This window comes from Coturnix japonica, chromosome 4 (genome assembly GCF_001577835.2).
Source record: "Coturnix japonica isolate 7356 chromosome 4, Coturnix japonica 2.1, whole genome shotgun sequence".
NCBI classification, from domain to species: domain Eukaryota; kingdom Metazoa; phylum Chordata; class Aves; order Galliformes; family Phasianidae; genus Coturnix; species Coturnix japonica.
Window position 1 is genome coordinate 70,261,568 of NC_029519.1, and position 23,179 is coordinate 70,284,746.

The 23,179-nt window shown below is 36.8% G+C and overlaps 1 protein-coding gene across 3 annotated transcripts in view; it reads left to right on the forward strand.

The window, feature by feature from the left end:
• Positions 1 to 23,179, forward strand: part of RAB28 (RAB28, member RAS oncogene family) — a 58,015-nt gene that overhangs the window by 14,358 nt on the left and 20,478 nt on the right. For all 3 annotated transcript variants that reach the window (XM_015862914.2, XM_015862911.2, XM_015862912.2), the window contains one exon: positions 4,213 to 4,342. In XM_015862914.2, the coding sequence (XP_015718400.1) occupies positions 4,213 to 4,342 (130 nt within the window). The remainder of the gene's footprint in view (positions 1 to 4,212; positions 4,343 to 23,179) is intronic.

Sequence of the window (23,179 nt, forward strand, 5' to 3'; positions counted from 1 at the left end):
TCACGTCACCTCAGTTGAAACATGATCAGGACAGCAGGGGGAGTATGCAGGGGATCCAGGTGTACTTTTTTAGAAGTTACTGGAAGTTTTCTGATTAGAACCGAGTCAGTTTTACGGGATAGATTGTATAGTTAAGTCATGGTTCCATTTTTGATGGAGGTCCCTCATCTCCTTGCTATCTTTAAAAGTAAGAATGGCAGATTTGATGATGAGCAGCTACTTAATTTTCTTGCATGGTTGCAGTCGGAGAAACTGCAATTCACTTGCTGTCCTAAAACACTTGCTTTTTACTTTTATTTATTTTTTTTCCTCCCCATGGATCTAAACCAATACTGTTTCTGCATCCTGTCGTGGTAGTTGAATTTCACTGTTGAACCAGTGGAGTTCTACAAGCTGGAGATAAGTCTTTGTTCTTTATAAATGAAAGTTGCTAAGAAATGACGTTTTGTCAGCACAAATTAAAGCACGTTTATCTCATAACTGAGAGGCTAAGAGTGGTCAGTCAGTTACCACAGCTGAGCTGATGTACAGTCCTATTTCACGTGACTGAGTTGCTGCAATGTAATGTATTTAAGTACACATATCCTCAATATCACTTAAGGCAACAGTGGTTAATTATGAGTACATTGTAAACCTATTTTTTTTTTTTTGTCCTGTAAAAATAGTATTTCTGCAGATTTGCAAGGTATTACTACTCAGCAAAAATTCAGTTTTACTCCAAGGGAGAGCACTAAAAATTTGCTCTAATGTTTTATAAGTATTTAAAAAAAAAAATCATACTGAAATCTATTGTAGAAGTAGGGTGGCTGGGGAGAAGCCTGAAGAGCAAAGCAATTTTTGTAGTTATTGTTTTCAGTTGCTTTCTTTTATTGTGACAAATTCTGACATGAACTTGACATCTTTTAAGTGTCGATTGTTTGGTATGAATTTATTGACTGGTTGAATAGTTACAGTGCTTCTATAATTGCTGTTCTCTTGTATAATAGTACTGTATGTGTGGTAAATATCTCAGAAATGTTCCCATCTCTAAGCTGTAATTGCTGTTCCTATCCATATATCCAGTTTAAAGTATCCTTACGAGAGCTGGCATGTGCTTCCTCATCAACTGGTTTGTTAACAGAAGAGAGAGAACTGCACACTCTGCCTTAACTAGAGACCAAGGAATCATTTCTGCACTATTCTCAGTTTCCAGTGGCTTATTTTTAAAATATATCCTATAATTCTGAGATAGAAAGTACTCATGTATTGGCGCTCATATAAGCAAAATACCTCCATTATAAGGCTGCAATTGTGTAAGCAGGTTCTATTTGCTCCATTGCTTCAGATGAGACAATTTAACGTGCTGTTCATATGGATGACAATATGCCATGTTTTGATGACAATATGCCTTTTTCATGGCAGAGAACGTGCTACTTTTTTGTGTTATTAAAGAAAATGCCAGTGTTAATTTTCCACCTCAATTCCTCACGTACAATAGGGAAGTAGCAGATTTTACAGTATATAGAGTATGGAACGAGTAGATAGTGTGAGCTTGTGGAAAATATATTTCTTTTGTGAAAGCAATGATGGAGTTTCTATCTTCGGTTAAAAGAAAAAATGAGAAATTTTAGCGGTGGCATTATGCCTGGTCCTTATTCGCAACATATTAAGCTGCTTAGAGAGTGCTTTTGTGGCAGAATTCTAGGCAGGAAGTATTCTTTATGACTTGGATGGTGTGCTGAGTTTTTCCCAGAGTCTGAGATGTTGTATTTGCCAAGTATAACAAGTACTGACAAGGTTCAAAAAAGAGAATGGTTGAGAAACGAAAGTGCTTTCATGGCAGTGGTTTATTTCATGGAGAAGGGGGCAAAAAGGAAGTCAGGTGAGCTCTAGTTCCAAACTTCATTCAGCAATGTCTTTCATGGTAAATCCTCCATGAATGCTCTTTCTTCTGATCATACAGGGTGAAAGCATCTGTAGTAGTGTAGCATTTTGTGAAGAATTAGTAGAAACAGAGTTAGTCAACATTAAATGCTTAATTCTTCAGCACTGAAGACGCTGCTGACTTGACTCCTGTTGCAAGAAGTGTGCTGTGTTCACTTATTTGCAGAGAAAGGGGATGGGGACTAAAGGGATCTCAGTAGGACCTGTTGCCCTCCTCTGAAGCCATGCCTGCATGAAAGCAGCTTTTCCTTTAACTAGTGAGAAGCTCTCATTCAAACTTACAGCCATTGTTTCAGGTTCCTACTGCGAAGAACCTATCTCTATTACCTCAGTAGCCTCCTCATGGATGTGGGAAATCTGCACAGATGTTTCTTCTTCATGTTGAAACAAGTCTGGTTCCTTCAGCTTTTTATCACAGGACAAGTGCTCCAGCCTCTGGTTGTCCTGGTGGACCTCTGCTGAAATTACTGTGGTATATTGGTATCTTGTGGGGCCAAAAACTGGATGTGATCTGACAAATCCTGGTTATGATCAGATCTCTTGCTTATCATGTGGCTAATGCAGCTCAGAATCCTGCTTGCTATCCTTTCTGCCAGGGATCATTGCTGACTGATTTGGCTTGCTGTTTACCAAGACCTGACGGTCATTTTCAGTTCAGCTCTCCAGTCAGTTCCCAGCCTGTGTTATCTATTGCTCCTCAGCTATGGGTCTTTGCTCCTTGCTAAATGTTGAATGTTCTTGTTTGCCCATTCCTTGAACTTGCCTACGTATGGAATGGTAGCCAGGCCCTTAAGAGTATCAGCTTAATCCTCCCAGTTCAAGCGTCATCTGCAAACTGTGTATGAACACATGAAAAAGGACTCATGCAATCTTCTCTTGAACCTTTTACCCTCATTGTGATGCTCGTTATCCATGAGTCTAATGTTTGTTAAAGCATTCTAGGTTTTAAAAATTTTCTGATGTAAGGATTTCTAAGCTTTTGGTGCTGTTATTTATCTTCTAACCTACCCTTTTCTTGACATTGTGTCCAAAGCTGGATGCAGTACTTCACCTGGAATGTTTCATGCCAATATGATAATTGTTTTTGTGACTACAAAATAAGATTCAACCATGATCTACTGTAACTCCTTGATCCTTTTCTGTAGAACCTGTTAGAAAGCCAGGTGTTTCCTATCCTTGTGCTGTTGATTATTGCTTCTTTTGAACTTGTCATGGTACTTATTGAACTGCATCCTATTATTTTTAGACTGCTTCTCATCTTATAATCTAAACTTACTCAAATACTACTGCAGTCTTTGCTAGTTTGTTGTATCCTTTGAAATTAATGCTTGCACTGTATTTTGTCATCTTGCGTAGTACTAATGAAACAGTTCAGCAAAGTCTGAGCCTGGACAAACCTCAGAAAAGCTTTTCTTGGAAAATCTTTTCTGTTGACAGTGAACCATTGAACCAACTAGTTTTGTGTGGGTTTTTTTTTTCTTTTTTTTTTCTTTTTAAGAATATTGATGAATATTTAATGTAAGGGACAGTGTGCGGTTGCAGGGATATTTTCCAGATGTGAGCTCTACAAGCACAATAGAATTGAATTCTAACATAATTCCTTATGAACAAGATACTCAACAATGCTTATTTGGAGTATTTATTACTTGCAGCCTCTGAAATACGTGAAGCACCCTCTTCTTCTTGACTTCTGACTATGTTTTTAGTATTTCTTTGAAAGGCAAAAAGACTGCCAGTACTGCATCTTGCTTGTCTACTACAGCAGTTAAGGGAGGCATGTGGCCTTTCTTTCCAAAGGAGAGTGGAGTTGCAGTAAGTTGGGCAGTATGTAGGAATATGTAATTGAGCACATTTTCTGTTTTGTTTTGTTTTTCCAAGGAGGGGAGAGTTAAGCTACAGTTAAGATTTGCAGAAATAAGTCTATGTCCAGTGCGATTTTTACCATGCTATATGATTCTATGATTCGTAAGAAATACCTTTATTATTTTTCATATTGCACATACTTTTTGGCATATTTCCAGTATAACTAATTGCGCATCTTCCTGAATTGCCATTTTACTCTGCTTTTGTAGATCAGCTAGTGTTTGAATTTGGATCACCTGTAATGCAGGAGAAATACTGTAATAACATGTTTATTATATCAGCTTGTACTGACTCTTGTTTAATTCCTTACAAGATAAAATGTGATTAATTTTAAATGACCTATTTTACTATAATAATAAATTAGACTTTACCATGTTAAAAATATTTTTACAACTTGTAACGTTTTAAATGTATTTTTTTCTTCAGGGTATTCTTTTGGTGTATGATATTACCAACTGCCAGAGCTTTGAAAATTTAGAGGATTGGTATAATGCGGTTAAAAAAGTGACTGAAGAATCAGAAATGCAGCCACTTGTGGCCTTGGTTGGAAATAAAAGTAAGTTATTTGTATTTAAATATTAATTGGAACACTCTGGATATTGCTTTCCAATGAAGAAGAGTCACAGGGCATATATCGCTAGTAAATTGAAACATGTACTGTCTTGTGCAATATTATGTACATACGGCATATTTGGGTGCACCTCAAGGTTCTGGGTGGTTAGGTTGAGGGACTTGTTGCAATCTCTCTGCCTGTGTTTTCTTTTCTTGGAGAGCAGCATGCAGGAATGGAGAGATCTCTCATCCATGTTTGAATTTGATAGGGCTTCAGGATATAATCATGGCATACTTCTAGAATGGAGAGCTGGGAAGCATTCCTGGATCTGATAACAGGTATATTTCACGATTCTGTATATCAAGAGACTGGTAAATTAAGAGCTGGTATCTATTACTTAAAGTAAGCACGCTGGGCATGATGTTTATGAGTCATGTATTATACTTCTTTTTTTATGCTATTTCTGATTTTGCACAAGGTTACTTGTTACCTGTTGTTCTTTGGGATTATTATTAACTTCTTTTTCATTATATAAGTAAGATATAATGTTCTTCTGCCCAACAAAGTATACCACTTTATGCAATCATCACCCATTTAGTTCCCCAGATAGATTTTTATCCAAATTCCTTCATTTCCAGTTAAGAAATCTAGAAACATCCTTATTAGCGTATCTGAGCTTTGGATCCTCACTCTCACTGCTTTTTCTAATAAAGATGAGAGCAGTATAAAGTAGCTGCAGAAATAAAGTGGTGAAGGCAGACTGGGGAAGGAGTTTTCAATTTCAGAAAACAGCAGGAGGAACACTGTACTTGCTACCTTCTTTCCTTTCCAATATAAATTGTATATAAGGAAAGAAAGCAAAGTATTGCTTTCTTGTGATCCTGAGGATGCTTCTTGTTGCACACATGAGCTCCTAGGTGTCGCTCAAAAGAAGGCATGTGGGAGATGCATTTTACAGAAGTCATTACTTTGCTTTAATTCTATTTCAGTATGATTAAAAAAAAAAAAGTTTTAGAAGTGTATTGCTTTTATGACATTGATAATAGAAGAATGTCTATGAAGGTTTTCACTTCAATACTTTAATTGTCTGTGAGAGGTTATTGTCAGGCACTGCATGGGTAGGGAAAGAGACTAAATATTACACAAGCATAATATTGATTCTTGCATATTACAAAAGGTTGAAGCTACCAGGGAAGTTTTACCAACCTCTACTATGTGCAGGGACACCATTTACTAGATCAGGTTGCCCAGAGCTGAATTCATTCCAGCCTTGAACGCTTCCAGGAATTATGTGTATGAATCTTCTCTGTGCAGCCTGTTCCAGTGCCTCACCACTGTAAGTTAGGAATTTATTCCAAATATCTAAATCCACATGCTTCTAGATGAAGTCTATTGTCCTACCAGTACGTTCCTGCACAGAGAATCCCTTTCCAGCTTTCCCGCAGGCCCCCTGTAGGTATTGGAAAATTATAGTAAGGTTACCCTGGAGCCTTCTCTTCTCCAGGCTGAACAACTGCAGCTCTGTCAGCTTGATGGGAGAGGTGCTCCAGCCTTCTGACAACCTTTATAGCTTTCCTCTGGACTTGCTCTATCAGTTCTGTGCCCTTCTGATGTTAAGGATTCCAGACTTAGATGTAATACAGGATATAGTTGCCCTTCTGGAATGCAAGATCTCTCTGCTGACTCATGTTGAGCTTGTCATCCACCAATGCTCTCAGTCCATTCTCTGCTTAACCTCTGTTTCTGCCTGGAGTTGCCTTGGCCTGGGTGCAGGACCTGGTACTTGTTGAAATTCATGTGGTTCACCCACACCCACCTCTTGAGTCAGTTAAGGTCCCTATGGATGGCATTCCTTCCCTACAGCATATTGACCACATCACAAGACTTGGTGTCATCTGCACACCTGCTGAGAGTGAGCTCAATCCCATCCATTTTGCCAACAAAGAAGCTAAATAGTGCCCCTAAGAAGCACCACTTATCACAAGTCTCCATCTGGATTTCAAACTGTTGACTGCAATTCTTTGAGTGTGCCCATCCACCCAGTTCCTTATCTACTGACTGGTCTGTTCCTCAAATGCATGTACATCTGAGGGCACAGATGTCCTGTAGAACAGTGTCAAATGATTTGAATAAGTCCAGATGTCAGTTGCTCTTTCCTATCTGCCCTGTTGTAACCCAATTGTAGAAGGCCACCAAATTTGTCAGATGTTATTTGACCTATTATTAGTTTCAGCTGGGTCAGAATTGTTTTCTTTAGAGTGTCTGGTATGATGCTACATTTTGATTCTAGGAGAACAACAATGTTGTAACACACCGATGTTTATAGTTGCTGCGCTGAGCAATGTTATACAGAGTCGAGGCCATTCTTAGTAAGGTGCCCAAGGAGCATTCATCAGTCACATCCAGTTTCCAGGAGGATCTGCTCTGTGATCTTCCTAGGCATGGAGTTGAATCTGACTTGCGTGTGGTTCACTGGGTCTTCCTTTTTTTCCTTTTTCCCCCTTTTTATGGATGGGGGTTATTTCTAACAATCAGGATTAAATTGATAAATTGAATGATTGAAAATAACTGCATGGTATTTGAAATGTTGGGCCAGCATTTAGATAGCTTCCAGATTTTTTATGTAGGTGAAACCATCCCAGTGTTACCTTCCCAGTGTCATATAGAAAACTATTTACTAATTCTATCAGATAACATAGTTTCCTTGGATAATCTTGTTACTGAAAGCAGGTTACTTCAAGTACAGCAGTTTATAAGGCTATAAGCCTTAATGATTTGTTTGTTACAGTAATTTGTAATCACTCTTAAATTTCTTTGGAGTTTCTTCATATTACACCACAGAAAATGTTCGACTGTGATTTGAATGCATCAGTGCTAGTTTTGACTTTTCCATTTTACTGTCTGCTGCATTAGATTAAAAGAATGAATACAGTAAGCTACTTTATGCCCATTGAAAGCATAATAATTAACCTCAGTGATTGGAAATCCTGCTGTAATAGTAAGCAATTAAGATTTTCTTATGGAACACTAGGAAAATAATTTTTACATATGAAGCTCTATTTGGTCTGCAATCTCTCATCCATCAGAACCTTAATTGAAAATAATAGAATAATGTGAATTGAGATCTGAATTCCAGATCTCCAATCCTCCTTACCTAGCCCTTTTTTTTTTCTTCCATACTAGCTAAAATGAAGGACTGTCATTGCCCAGTTCTGAAAACGAGCTTCAGAGATACAGTTCTCCTTTGTGAAAGCAGTACTTTCTTAAGGTGACTATCTTCCTCCTGGGTGCTTTTTTTTTTTTTTTTAATATATATATATATACATATATAAAAATTTCACTCCTTCCCATTTTTTTTTCATCTGCAGTTTCTATCAGGGACAGTAGAAAGCTGATTTCAGTCAGATCTTATGAAAGCTGAATCTTGCCCAGATCTGCTTTGTTCAGCTATCTCTGGTTGGCAGTTAATCCTCTACCTTCTAATCCTATATTGTCTGGTAAATGACAAATAGAATTATAAGTTTTAATGTCAAATTTCTTTTTTGTATTAATCATAAATCATAAGATTGTGATCCCAAATTTTGCAGTTGCTGTGGAATCTTAAATGTTACTTTCTTCGTAACTTCATTTTATTTTTATTTGATATGAAGTATATTTAAGCTGTTCCCATATCTGTGTTGCTATATCCTGCTTAATTTGTACTTGAGATAAAGGTCTGAGCCTCACTGTAAAGATTAATTAATGCTTTTGAGCTTCGATGCAGTAACTTTTAAGATATGTTGTTATAAAATACTTTGATTTACATTGTATGTTACAAATTAATCTATGGTTATTGAGTGAACAGAGTGTATTTTTTGCTCTTTGCTTACAAGTAGTATTAATTTAAAGTTCAGTAATTCACAGTGGATCTTCTGGTCATTAGTGTGAAGTAGAGAGGTTTCATGGTGTTACGTATGACTGATGCATTTCTTTCCTGTCTACCTTGACTACTACTTTATATATTTCCCTGTGCACTAATCTATGAGCAGACTCCTCAAGTGTCCTACCAACATTTTCAGTGGATATATTGTAAACAAAAATTAACCCAGGTTGCATGGGAGCTACACTCACTTTGATTTATAGTTACCTAGATGGTCTTAGGTTATCTGTAGCTTATGTAGGGGCTAGGAATTATCAGGTACCAGTGTATAGTGGATGGATGAATGATTTCTATCCCTAGAGATATTAACCAGATCCACTCCTCAATAAAGACTAATAACTCAGATTTTTAAACAGTCTTCATGACAGATGAGGGCACAGAGGAGAATGCATCAACACTAATTAAGAATGTTGACCGTTTGTTCGTCTTAGCCGTGATTAATTGATCTTGGAGTGGTATCTCTGAACAGGAAGTGATATGTTGTTACATTGTGAAGTTTAAAGGTTATGTTTTAGTGTACCCTTTAACTTGCATTTACATACAATGTAAAATCTTTTTACCTATCTTATCTGAATTTGGAAAGAAACGTTCTTCATCCCTGATACCTGCAGTGTTTAGTATGCTGTACTAATGAGAACGTGATATGTAACAGGACATACCCAGTCTGGGTTTGGACTCATTTACTGCCTCAGCCACTTAGTCTCTCCATTTGTACTCAGGACATTTCTTCATTAATACTTTTTATGAAACTCTAGCATATTAATGTTTAGAATTACACGTTCACTCTCATTCCTTCCAAGCTCCCTCATCTACTTTCTGTTCTTGTTTTCTGTGGGCTTGCACTTGTTAGATTCTTCACCTTTAATTAAGACAAGTGTTGAACAGCAAATGCGAAGACCCGTGTTCTTCAGAGTCTTATACCTGATTAAACTGAAGTTTCTGTATGCCTGACAGCAGGTCCCGCACATACTCATGGGATTGGAGGGTAAACTACTTACATGTAGAAATTCCCTTAAAATGAAAACCTTGTCCTGTGCTACGGTCAATTTACCAACTCATTTGAATAAATGTAGAATGCTACCCTGTTTTAAAATATGTATAGAATGTTTGTCTTGACGAACTTGTAAGATTAATAGAAAATTGCAGTCATATATTTCATTTTTTTTCAGTGGTCAGTTAATTTTTATGAAATTGTCAGTTAGCTTTTATAAAATTATTTTTATCTAGATACTTTAATAAGTGGAGAAATTACAGGTGAAAATGATTATTATTATTTTTTTCATCCTAATGTTATATTTCTAACACAGTGTCTGAGTGTGTTAGGTATTACTTTAAGGATGGGAGCAATCCAGAAACATACAAGATTTTGAGCAATACAATTATGTCACTGAGAAAGCATCTGTCTTGGGAGATTCTAATCATAAACCATGCTTGACATCATAGTAGTGGAGCTGGCTGCCATCAGCCCAAAGTAGTCTTTTGCTGTTCTACTGCCATGTGGACAAATGTAGTAAATTATGATACATATGCTATAGGTGTGGTTCTTCTTAGAAAGTTACCAAGCTCACAGAAAATCATATAGAAAAAAGAAAAGGAGCGTGTGTGCAGAATGTTTATTGCTGTTCCTTAGTACTTAGATATGGGAGATGTCGCGAGGAACTGGATGTATGTACTGCATTCTGGCTCAGATCTGTTGTAATGTCTGTTGCATCTGGTCACAAATCAGCCCATGTTTTAATTGTACCCTTCTTTCAGAATCCTTCACAAAGTCATCACTTAGATGGGAAGTCATGTGAATACAGCAGCTGCTAAGCCAGTTGGATAAAACAAGGCTGTTGCTGCTGGGACATCTGTATGTGACTTTGATGGTGGCTCTTTAGGGATGGAGGTACATAGACAAAAAAAGGAGAGTAAAAAGGAGAAATCTGTTCTGTTGTGCTGTCAAAAGACAGTTAATGATCGTTGTCATCTTCTACTCTGCTTGTCTTGAGAAGACTTTCTGATGTTCAGCAGATAGGGTTGGCCAGTAGGGAACATGCTCAGTTTTCTGCTATAGTGTGGCATTAGACTGAATAACATGTACATTTTACTCATAAAGATATTTAGCTCTTATACCAGTTGTCCAAATCTGAGATATGTATGGTTAAGCAGAGTGCTGATGAAACAGGTGTACAAAGCTCAGCAAGTCTGTACTCACTTAAACCAGGGCAGATTAGATATTGTGTGAACTGCCTGCTGGAAATAACAATTTTAACGTTCTATTTGTGTGGTATCGCAATGGGAAAGTGGTGGTAGTTATGAACTAGTCCAGTTAGTACTCTGTTCTTATGCTATGCTTTCTTACTTCACTGAGTGTGGAGAACGTGGTTTCCTGTCTATCCCATACTGAATCTTGAATCTGCTCTTCCCTTCTTTTTAAAATAAAATACATATACTTACATATTATATTACATACATGTATGTATACATACATACACACACACATATATATGTATATGTACATGTATACATGTATGCATATATATGTAAGTATATATTTGCTTGCATAATTTTTTGTGTGCTAAGACCAGTTTCAAGACCTGGTAGATTGTTATTAGTGTGATTGGAACTCAAATGCTGGTATGATAGAAGTACCAGTAAATAGTATGTTCTCATTCACTAACAGTTGTGCTTAAATTCAGAAAAATCTTTAAAGATGTCATTGAAAATGGAAATAGAAATAAACTGTTTAAATACAGAGGTTAGAACAGTATATGTGTCCTATTTTTATAATAATACACAAACGAAATGCTGAGAGATCTCTTGCTGTTTCCATGGATCTTGTCCGCAGTTTATTTAGTGATGTAGACACACATCTAATAAAAAAGATGCTGCATAAACCATAGTCCAGGCTGAATGTGCTTCTGTTTTTGGTTTAGGTAGAAATGTTTTTTCTGGCTGCGTCCTTCATACTTAGGTCTTCTTACAACAAATGGAAAGCCCTTAATTGTACCTAGGGGAATAGTTAATCTACAGTGGACATATGGTGGACAAAAGCTGAGTCTAGTAAATGAAAAAAATTATAAACAGAAAATGTGTGAATGTCTGCACAGTCTGAGAGTCGTGGGAGATATTGTGCTGCTGGATTATAGCTTATTTTAAGTTAGTTTGCTATTCTTTTTATTGTTATGTAAATGGAAATCAGTGCACCATAAAATACATGGTTTTGAACCATTCAATATCTGTTTTACTGGACTGAAAAAGAATCAGAAACAAAAACCAACTCAAAACCACACACACACAAATAAAATCCCCAACTAACCTGTTTTTAAGCCAGCACAGAATTTCTGTTCTTTGCAAGTGTTCCATCTCTGCCTTTGCCACGTGATATAAGTGCAGTTTGATTTCACTTACGGACTGAAGCTCTCTGAAATTTTTAAAAGTTATAACTTCTGATTGGGGGCAGTTAATCAGTGTTAACCCTGAACAGCTCTTGGGCTTTATGGATTCCAGCATTATATGTGGTTGCACTGCTCCAGCAAAAGGTTAAGTATTAATGGAAAATGTTCACAGCTCTTTTACTTAAAGAAAACATGTTACTTGTAAGTTTTCTTTTGATTTTACTTTTACAGTTACATTGAATGTCTTCATTCATTTAGCCATCCATAAAGCAAATATTGTTGCACATGCAGTGGATAATAAGTCTTTTTAGGACTACTTGTGTGGTATGTCACAGATCATTAACTGCAAGTAACCACCTGACTTAAGGGAAGTCTGGAAGCATCATTACAGTGAAATAAGCTTTTATTTCTGTATCACTGCAGCACATTGATTTGTAGGAATGTCTCCATTAGCTACCGTGGAAATATATTCTCATATATTATTATTAAAGGAAGTCGATGATAGAGGATAACCAATGTTCAAGTGTGAATAGGGCGTTAGTGCTCGGATTTTGGACAAAGCAGGGAAAAGAGACAAGTGCTATTGTGGTATTATTTTCTATTTAAAACAGATGAAACTTACCTTTTTTCAACTGCTTCACAGGTTTAGAGTCAGTAAAATGTAGCAACAGTTGTACGGTGTTTATGTGTGTGCTGCAACTTCAACTGAAATGTATGCAGTAACTGAATATATTTACTACTCTGTAAAAGCAGAAAATGTGGAAGTTTCTTCCAAACCAGCAGGGAAAACATAAACTTTTTCTTCATAGTCCAATGAATTATAAAAATATAATTAAAAAGAAATTTTTTTTTCATCCCAAATAACCAATTATTGGTTCCAATCAGGTCAGAAGGTGAAGGGTAGGCTATGCTATGAAGGAGGGTTCTTATAACAGATTTGTTAATAAGATTAATACCAGTTTGTCATATATGAAAGATCGCAGGTCTGAAGCAATGTCCTGAAACTACTTTAGATAAGTTGAAGTTCTCACAGACTTTAAGATAATGCTGCAGGAGCTTCTTGCTGTGTTGCTCTTCTGCAAAATAATTTGCTGTCAGATCCAATCTTATTCAGGTTAGTATTTCTAATGCTTAAGTTTTTGACAGTGTAAAATGAGCCGGATCACATTTTCTACATTCTTCGGCATTTCTCAGTGTGGGGAATCTGAAGATAAAAAATTGCAGTTGGTTATACAGATGTAAACTTCAGAGCAATTCTAGTGACTTCCTGTGAGCTGCTCCAAGTTTACTCTGATGTTTTCATTACTAGCCCTTTTGGATTACTGTTTTGGATTACTCTTTTTCTTTCCTTGCGGATACCACATGGTCTATCTCTTGCATCAAGTACTGTCCAGTAGGTTTACTTATGCAATTATACTGTATTAGTATGTGCTGATAGAATTCATTCATATTTTGAAATATGTTTTTCACACATGTGTAGGTTGCTCTGAAAGTAATACCTCCTTTTTATTTCAATGGGAACTACAATAGATATAAAAAACACAGCACCACTATTTGATAGAGCAAATTCTCAGCTACAAATTGTTCAGCATGGTCACCACCATTAGCTCTGCATTTTGTTCAGTGATGAACAGGAACCTGCATGCTGCTCTCATAACAATCTGTATCAGCAGAGGTGACCACTGTTGCCAGTGCAACCCACCATCTTACTGCATTCACATCCAGTGCTTAGTCTCCATAAACATTCAGCAAGTGTTGATGAATGTCATTGGGTACCATATCTTCTGCATGGAGAAATTCAGTGCAATGTCTTTCCTTCATCTGCACTTCCATTTCAGACACCATTTTCTCAGGCTGCCCCCCTGCTATCACCAGTCACACAGGAACAAAATGTAATGGAATATTATCAAGAGGTTCAACCTCTACTGCCATACCACCAAGATCCAAAGAGAGCAGGGCACAGGAGTTGTTGGTCTGTCTGTTAAGTTGATCATTTCTAAGGTTTTATGTTCTTCTGTCCACATATAAAATTGTCAATATATAAAGGCTGGTTTTGTTTTATGTTGGTTTGGCTTTCGTTCTCCTTTTACATCTTCCATGAATGATGTATCACAACAAAAAAGAAAAATCTACTGCGTCTGTCTGATTCTACACTTGTTCAATGATAGAATATTACTGGAGTTTTCAGTTTAGATCCATCAGTCAATTCAAAGAATACTGTTGTGGTACTTTACTGTGGTACTGTTCTTTAAGAGCAGTATTCGCTTGTCGTGCTGTGAAGACAGAGATTTTCTAGAAAAGACTGCATCAGGAGTTGTAAAGAATGCAGTGGGAGTTCAAGGTGTGGAAAAGTTTTCTGTTTTCCTAGAACTTATTTATCGCGTTCTTTACTCTGTGCTTTTTGTGCTGCAGTAACTATAACACCTACTGATACTTATCAGAAGCCATTACTGATGATGTCTGGATTTTGTGATGTTTGAACCTGGGGTATTACTTGTTTGTTTATGTGAAAGCATTTAAGAAGTTGTCTTAAGCTACACAGAGCAATTATGTAATGAAGCAAGAAAGAGTGATCACTGTAAAATCTCTGCATTGCCAGCCAATATACTGCCAAATTGTTAATCATTGATTTTCTTGGGCTGGCTTTATAAAGAATATACCTCAACAGGTCTTTGGCTTACACAGTAACTTCAGCAATTTTATTTTGGGAATGGCGTATCAAAAAGGTTTTTAGAGCATAGAATCATAGAATCACACGGTTGGAAACTTAATTACTGGTGTTGTTGCATCTTTAAGTGGCTGATCACTACAGCAATAATGCTGGTTTCCGAGCACAGCCAGTACTTTTTCCAGCTGCTTTATAGTGATATCTTGAAGCTTAAAATGTAATCTATATGGGTAAGCCACAAAAGCCACTATATATTAAAGCAGACTCTGACAGTAAATCAAAATTGAACAGCTGGCAACACTACTAAAGTCATAAACTTATTTATTAGAAAAACTAAACAGAAGAATTATATTAAAAAGAGAGGAATATGTTCTACAGACCAGTGGATATAGCTTAAAACCTGGAAAGTGCTGTAGATTAAGGGTCCAATTTATGAACATCTGTTCTGGCAGTTTCTGTGAGATTCTTATGTTCTTTACAATAAAAGTGTGAAACATGTTTCCCCCCCTCCGCCCCTCCCCATACTAATCATGCTTTTCTGCAGTTCATAAAACTTGCTTTGGGCCTTATGTAACTGGGCCTGTCTGCTTTACACACTTGCTAGAGTAATTACTATTCATGAAAGAGTAAGTACTATACTGACGTCACAGTCCCACGGTACACTGTTCTCCTGGCTTGTTCCAAGCAGTCTTTTTGGCTTCAAAAGCAAGGAATGAACACCAAAGTTTCCTTCATATATTTAGACTTAAAGCATGGCAGTGAATAATGGAAGTGAGTCACTAGAGAGTAAGATGGACAGCAAAACGTCTTTTATGTGGTCACAAAGTTCTCTATAGTGGAAATGTAGTTAGAAATAGGTTGTTTTATGTAATATATTTCATATCTTTGCACACAGGCAGTCACCAGAAATAACTTTATTGTTCATTATCTCTTAATTTTTTAATAAATGATAATATAATGAATATTTTAATAATATATTTCCATAGCATACTTTTCTGTCCTATTAATAGCTGTCTGGCAATAAGCTTTAAGTTATTGGATTCTGCTTTGAGTGGGAAATAGAAAACAAAACATCCAAAACTGACTGCTTGCCAGTTGTGCTGCTTTGCCTTTGAAATGACTGTGACAGAGATAAATTTTAGAGATTTTAGCTATATAAACTCTTCTGTATATTCAGGTTTGGCCTACGCAGCGCAGGTGATGATATTTTGCACTCTAATTCTTGCTTCATGTCTGGTAGTTAGACTGAACTCAAATAGATCATTGTGAAATGTTGACAGTTTTATTTTCACCCAGTGCATAATCTGCTAGCATGCCAGGCACTGCTGCCATCAGCAGAGTGTCAGATATTAGGAAACCATGGTGCAAAGAAGTCACTGGGCAATAAAAATGCTTCCTTTGTCCTAAACAGGCTATGTTCCTTTGCTGATGAAAGTGGTTACCCTTCCTTTCAATTTGAACTTGATTAGTTTTACCTCATTAGCCTCTGATATTAGGCTGTATATGTGCTATTATAGTTGTTTAATCTGAGGAAGCGCTTCCAGCTTGCAGAAGGAAGAAGAGTAGTTCTGTTATCCTTTGGATGAAGAAAAACCATCTGGGAATGAGGCGTTTTCTGTTTACGTGCCATCTGCTTTTGAACACTTACAGTGCGGGTACGTCTTGCGATCCTGTGTATTGGCCATATCCATTTCTCAGAAGTTTTGGTCAAATTACTATATATATATATATATATATATATATATATATTTAAGTTGTAAAATCCTAAGGAGGCATATTTCTGCCAAATCTTCATTGGCCATTGATAGTTCCTTTTGCCTCTTTATTAAGTGATGGTTTAATATTTGATTTATATATTTTTGTGGGGCTGAGGGCAGCACTAGTCACCTAAATAAAAAGTTGCTTATGTAGCCACTTCATACTTATGGAACTTGAGTTTTCTTCTTGCTCTGTCTAATATGAAACATGTTTTGCTAATTGGTTCACTATGAATCATTTTATCTGTCAGTAGTGTACAGTATATTAATCACAGTTCTTGGAGCGTGGCTTCGTTCACGGTATGTTCAGCAACATAAATGATCTATTTGCTTTATATTTATGTTTCCCTGCGGTGAACTTTTGTTTGTTAGGTTTGGTATGTTAAAGTGCACAAATGTAATTTATATGCACCTGCATAAAACGCTTCACAAGTGACCTGGGTTTCATTTTCAAATTGTCTTGGTTTCTGCAAGGAACTGACCCAATAGAAATCAGGGATTTGCATCATCAAAGACAATATCAAGTTATGTCCCAGGGGAACATTAAGCAGGGATCCAATTTGTGGTGGTTTTTTGTGACCTGACTAGAACATTCTGGATTCCTGGTTCTGATTATCTTGGGTTTTCATATTTGTTGTAAGTGATTTGCTTTACTTCTTGTCCTTGAGTTTCTTGTATGTGCGTGGACAGGGGAGGGGAACAGAAATCACTGCATCATTTTTTGTTCTCTCTGTTCTCTCTGTATTTTGTACTTGGTGCAAAGGGAGTGCTCTTCACAGTGGTTTTGTTGGTTTTTTTTTTTCATTCATAGATCATCTGCTTATGCTCCTTAAACAGCCAGGTATGGACACTAGGTTTTTGTTCTTTGTGATGGTATCCTGCTTTTGAGGAGTATGGGTTACAATGGACACTTCTACAGTATAGTAGACATCTTGTAAAAATTCTAGCAGCTTCTCTGTCTGAGTAAACTTGACTGATGAACTATTAAGGTCTTCTGGTTTATATAGTATATGTACCACTGCCCTGGAAAAGATTTCATCTTGAGTTGCTACAGTCAGGAGGGCATATAAATCCATGCAAATTAATGTGGCATTTCCTTCATAATCCTATGAATTTTATGCTTTAAATGTATGTTTATGCTTTTCGTGAATGTTTGAGTAAGAAAGACCCTTTAAATACTGTGGTGATATCTAGAATTATTATATTGTCATTGTGTGCATTTTTATTTAACATGTACACGAAGAAATAGAACTTGACATTTTTATTCTCCTTTAAAAATGTATGTGGTGCAGTTTATTAAGTAATTAGGTCATGAGGGCAGAATTTTCATGAGTATGCCAATGCTCAGAAATGTAGATACCTGTCTGATGGGGTTTTCATACGTGGCTTAACCATTGCCTAGTTGCCCAGCAGTTGTTACAGTGCTTAAAATTGTCTCCTTAGGCACGCTTGCATCTTTCAGTATCTAAGTACATTTGCAAATCTGTTTTAAAAGGTTTAATTATTCTATAGAGAGACCTAAACACCAGGGAAGGCAAAATCATTGGCAAACCAAACCAGTAAATATATTGCAATATTAGCAAGCCTAGTTCTGACTACTGTGTCACATAAGATGTATTTGGGAATAAAACTGCAACCCGTGAACTCATTCTGGAATTAATTTTAGAGTTGTTCCTGGGGAAGAACAGAGCAGATAACCAAATCCTATTATATTTGAAAAATGTAAGTTAATTTTTGACAACATTTCTGAAGAAACATAGGGTTAACTTGCCATTAGCTAATAAAATCTCACTAAGTGTGGCGTGCACTTAGTTTTGTGAAACTTGCTTTGTATGTTTACTCTACCTCACTTCTTGTTCTGGAATTCTTTTCCCTAGCATCAGCACAGCTGCACCATCCATTTCCACGGTCCTTTTAACCTCCACTTTAATTAAAAAAAAATTAAATCAGATGCTGTTTAAAGCTTCCCGTTTAGTTTTGGGAAAATAAAAGTTCACATCTAGCTTAGGAGTGTGTGAACAGCTGTTAAAAGCCACAAGCAAAACGATACTTATAAAAGTGGTGGGGGGAATTTTAAGAGCAAGCTGCCAGTCCGACTGTAGCTTTCAATAGCTCTTCACTTTCAGCCAAATGGTTTTAACAATAATTTTCTTTTTTAAAAAAAAAAGCAGAACAAAAAACCGAACGCTGTGTTTTATAGAAGCAGCAGCCCAAGCAGTTAGGTTGGTGGTAGTAGGAGGCAACTTGCCATTTCTCTTTAACTTTTTATGAAATTTTTCTTTGAATCTGGGGAAATTGCTCATTAGAGAGATTGGAAGGGCTGATGTCCACCAGCGCCCACACACTGTGCAGGTACATCTGTCTCCATCTGATTCTAATGAGGGATCTGGTTCACTGAAATTCCCAGAGTTCTGAGTTTAAGCATAGGAGGATAGTCATTCACTGGCACTGTGTTTCACAGGTATTAAGAGTCCTGTGCGTGACTGCAGCATTCTAAAGTAACAATTTCTTTTATGAGTTATCCAATTTGATTCTCCTGTTGGACATAAATATGCAGGGCACTTATCAAATGTTGAATATTTGAAAGAAAGAAGGAAGACTGAGAATGTTCCTTGCCCAGTCCTTATAGTGCGCTGTGAAGAGCTTTCAGAGGGGAGAAAATAGTTCCTTCAGAAACATTCTGTCTTTACTGTTGTTGAGAGGCTCCTGTGTGAAATGTTCTTTGGCCCGATAATGGTGTATGTGTATCTCTGAAACTAGGTTGGGCAGTTTCCTTAGGGCCTGCTTAGACCATTAGTTGTTCTGCTCTTGAGTGAGATCATAGCATCACTGAGGTTGGAAATGACTTCCAGTAATGTAACCATCAGTGCCATCCCTACAACACCTTCCAAGACATAGGACGGCAGTTGATCTGGGCAGGCATGTTCAGCGCTGCCAGAATGGAATGCAGGGAGAAAATAATTTCCTGTAGCTCAAGCTTCTTGTGTCTATGTGTACTTGGTACTCATACAGAACATGTGCCTGGATGTGGGACTGTTTTCATCCACACTGAAAATCCAGCAGATTTTTTCACTGTTAAACTTGTCTGGGCTGTGTGTATAGAAAATGAGTCCAACAGAGCAGACTTTGTGCCGATTCACTGAGGTGAGAGGTCTGAACCACACTTTATAATCAAATCTCTTGACTGCAAATCTGTTTTTTGTTGTTTGTTTGTTTGTTTGTTTGTTTGTTTTTCTTTTTAATTGAGGTGTCTGTTCTCTTTTAACCTTAGCAGATTATTGACTTGTACTAAGCAGTGTTGTCACTAAACTGGCTAGGTATGTTGCTTTGTTATGCTGTTAGCTCTTATGTTGGGGTTTCCACACCTATATAGTGCTTTCAGTATTCAGGTCAAAAGTTCAGTGTGGTTGTGATTTGACATGTCTGCCTAACCACTAACTAAAGCCAAAGCTGTAGGAATTATGTGTGCAAAACCCCCATTCTCTCTTAACATACTTTTAAAAGTGAAGAAGTGTGTTAGGTCACAAAGAAACTAAGAAATCATCAGGGCTATGCTAAAATTTTAATAGATAATATCTTGGGATTACTTAAGTCCAAGATGTTAACTTCTTGACTCATATTCTCCTTTTCCTTTTCACACCTAGCAAGGGAAGTGGTTTATCCTTGAGAGCTCCTAAGTATAATAAGTAGATTGGGTATAAACCAAGAATGATTTGATGGTGTGATTAACCAAATAATACGAAAAAGCACGCTTTCAGCATCTAAATTCCCGTCAGATGTAGCTGATTACTTTTCCCTAACTACTGTAAAAATTGAATGAAGCAGAAACTCTTAAAATCCTCTTTAGTTTTAGAATTAAAAAAAAAAAAAAAAGCTTGCAAAAAGAAGTCTCAGTCGAACCTCAACTTTCTTGCTTAATATTTTTAAGTTCAAGTAATTCTTGGTTTTAAAATAAAAAGTTGAGTGCACACGTGTGTCCAAATTCAAGTGCCCTCAGTGTCCCCACAACTCTCATAGTCTGAGAAAGTGGTTTCTCGATTGGTTTAACACAGTTTTGCTTTTGCCAAAAGTTGTACTTTGCAGAGGGTTCAGTTCACTGATCCTGCCTCAACTGAATGGAGCAAAGGGAACAATCTTTATTTGAATGAACTCATGGATTTATTTTATACTGTGGTGGTGCTGTCACAAGAAAAGATTTGCGAGTGCTCAGCCAGGACCATCCACTTTACTTGCAATTAAACTGCTGAAGAAATGATTACTTCTAATTTCAGGCCATCCTCTTCCACTGAATCTTTCTTTAGGTGAGTTTTTTGCTGAGGAGTAGAAGAGTCTGAAGGAATTGGATTGCTCTGCATAGCCATGTGGCCAAAGTGGCTCCAAGGATGTAGATCATAATTTGTTGGATCTGTAATGATTGGAGTATTCTTCTTATATCTTTTGATTGTTTACACAGTACACAGCTTTTTAAGAGCTGAACAGAGTTTCTTTCAGCCCTTTGTAAATACCTTGATGTATTGGTTCCACTTGCTCAGATGAGACTGGTTAATATTGTAAAATGATAATATTAGTGTATTCTATTTTAGTTTATCAACTAATTGATGCCTTTACTTTGATGGAGAAAAAGCAGTGAGCAGTTAAGATGAGAACAGATTTCATGTACCCTGATGAATCTCTTATTGAGGGAAAATCTTTTAACCAGATTGACAAATTAGTGATATTAACATATGTGAGATGTCAGTTGTTGGAGTATAAATAGACTGAATTCAGCTCTTGGTCAGTTTAAGAAATAGCTAATAAGGGCACTACTGATAGCAAACTTACTTTCTCCTTTTGTAGTAGTCAAAGTGTGTTATATTTCTTTGCTAAGCAGTCTTTTTTTTCTTATAAAATCTAATTAACTACAAAGTTGAGTTGTACTGTTAATTTTTTTAACTGCCAGTTGAAAACTGTTTGGCTTGGTAATAATTACTTACAAAAGCTTCCAAATGGAAGAAAAGCTGGGCTGCTGTCAAAGAGGATTTCATACACATGGAACAGTTAAGCAGTAATAAATTGCCTAGTAACTGAGTAATTTCACTCAAATATGTGCCAATCTTGCATCTACACTGGAAAAAGTTTGGAAGAAGAACTGAAATGATGTCTGAAATTGCTTAATGCTGGAGTTTTATTATAATAACAATAATACTGACTTGGCCTGATCTTTGAACATTTAAGGCTTGTTTTTATATCCCGGTGAATGACTTCATGTTCACTTATAATTTTTGTTGTGGGAGAGCTCCCAGAGGGGTCTGTCTGTAGGAGAAACTCAGTGTCTCCAATCCATTATTGCATCTTCTGGAATTAGCAGCAAAGTCAGGCATGGAAGGGCCCTGGAAGTGACCTGGTCTGGCTGTGTTAGGAGCAGGTAATTGAGAGCATTGGTTGAAAGCGTCACACCTAAGGGGGGAGCCAGTTTTATAATGAGTCTGTTTGATATGAAATCAACAGAGGCATTCCAGTGGAAATGGTGTGTATAGATTGGTTGAGAATGTTGGAGTGGATCCTGTGAAGGGGGTATTATTAGGTAAATGCTTTATATAGGAACAAGATTTTTATAGCTCACTTCCATGGTTTTGTGAAATACATTACTTTGAGATATGTAAAAAAAAAAATAAAAAAAAATAAAGCTCCTTTCTTGATGCTGTAGTATGTCCGGGTTTCCTATTTTTGGAAGAAATGAGTTGTCCAACTATACCTAGCTTAGAAGATGCTATAGTGTGATTAAGTATAGACACAATTACAGGTGTATCAGACACTTCAGTGTAACACAAGAAAACCCGACCATATAATCATAAACTGCATCTAATCTCCTTAATACGAACATGTGTCTTTATTAATGTGAAAATTTACTTTTCCATATTCAGTAGTGATACGGACTCTGAGTTGCCTGCCCTTCTCAGTGCTGACATGGACTCAGCCCCCTGGTGCTCCCAGAGGCTGTAATTTCATGATAGCCTGTTTTGTGATGAAGCCAGTTTACATCTTGAAGTTTACCACTCCTGTCCTGTGGGAAATCAGATTGGTGGTTTGAGCTGGGTTAAAATGAATGTAGAAAAAAGGAAACAGCTATTTTTATCGTGGATCAGCTTACTGAGCTTTATAATCTCATATGAGCTGCATGGCCTCCTAAGCAGGTGAGGAGCAAATAGTGCCTTGTGGCATCAAGGTGGGAATGAACAACCAGGAATGAGATAGGACAGCAATGGTTTTTGAGCTTTGGTGCTGGCATTGGTATGCCTTGAAGCTATGGCAAGAAGCTCTTGTTGCTGCCTGTAAAAGACAGATGAGAATGAATGCAGCTGGGATTTAAGCAATGTGTGAGTCTTCCTAAAATCCTCTATTTATGAAATTATAAAGAAATTTATTTTTTGGCTGTCAATCCACTAAATCTTTTGAATTTTAGACCAACGAAGTAATTTAGATGTTGTCTTAGCATTTAAGTAAAGGTGACTATACCTTTTCCTGGCATGGATAAATTCTGTGATGAGGTGGGTAGGTGCATCAGAATTTGTTAAAATATTTGAGAGATGAACAGAGGCTGATCCATCTGTGGCTTGCAGATATATTGGACTAGCACCATCTTCTGAATGTTTGCTACATTACAACTTCATGTTTTAGCTAAGGTATTGAAGAACATGTAAAAAGGGATCACTCAGCTTTGGATTTCAGTAATCATAGTGCAGTGACATATTTTCTACATTCTGTTGAGGTAATGAAACTGTTAAATTGAACCAGGATGTAGAACATCTCTAGCTGAACTAATGAAAAAATCAGATTTTTAAAATGCTTTTATATATGTATTACAAGGAGGGAAATTATTTTATGGAAAAAAATAAATAAATTGAAATCCTTGATTTTCTCACAAGTGAATCTAGCTCTGTCAATATAAGCATTTATTTATGTTGTTTCTGTAATTCTGAATCAAAAAGTTTGGTGTGGAATTGGAAGTAGGGTCTGTTACTATCTTTCTGCCAGCAACTTTTGTTTCGTAATGCTTGGGTCAGTTAGTAAGGTTCAGTATAGGAAAGTTTGGAAACTACTACCCAAAATATAATCTGAAGTGCAATGTGCTTTCTT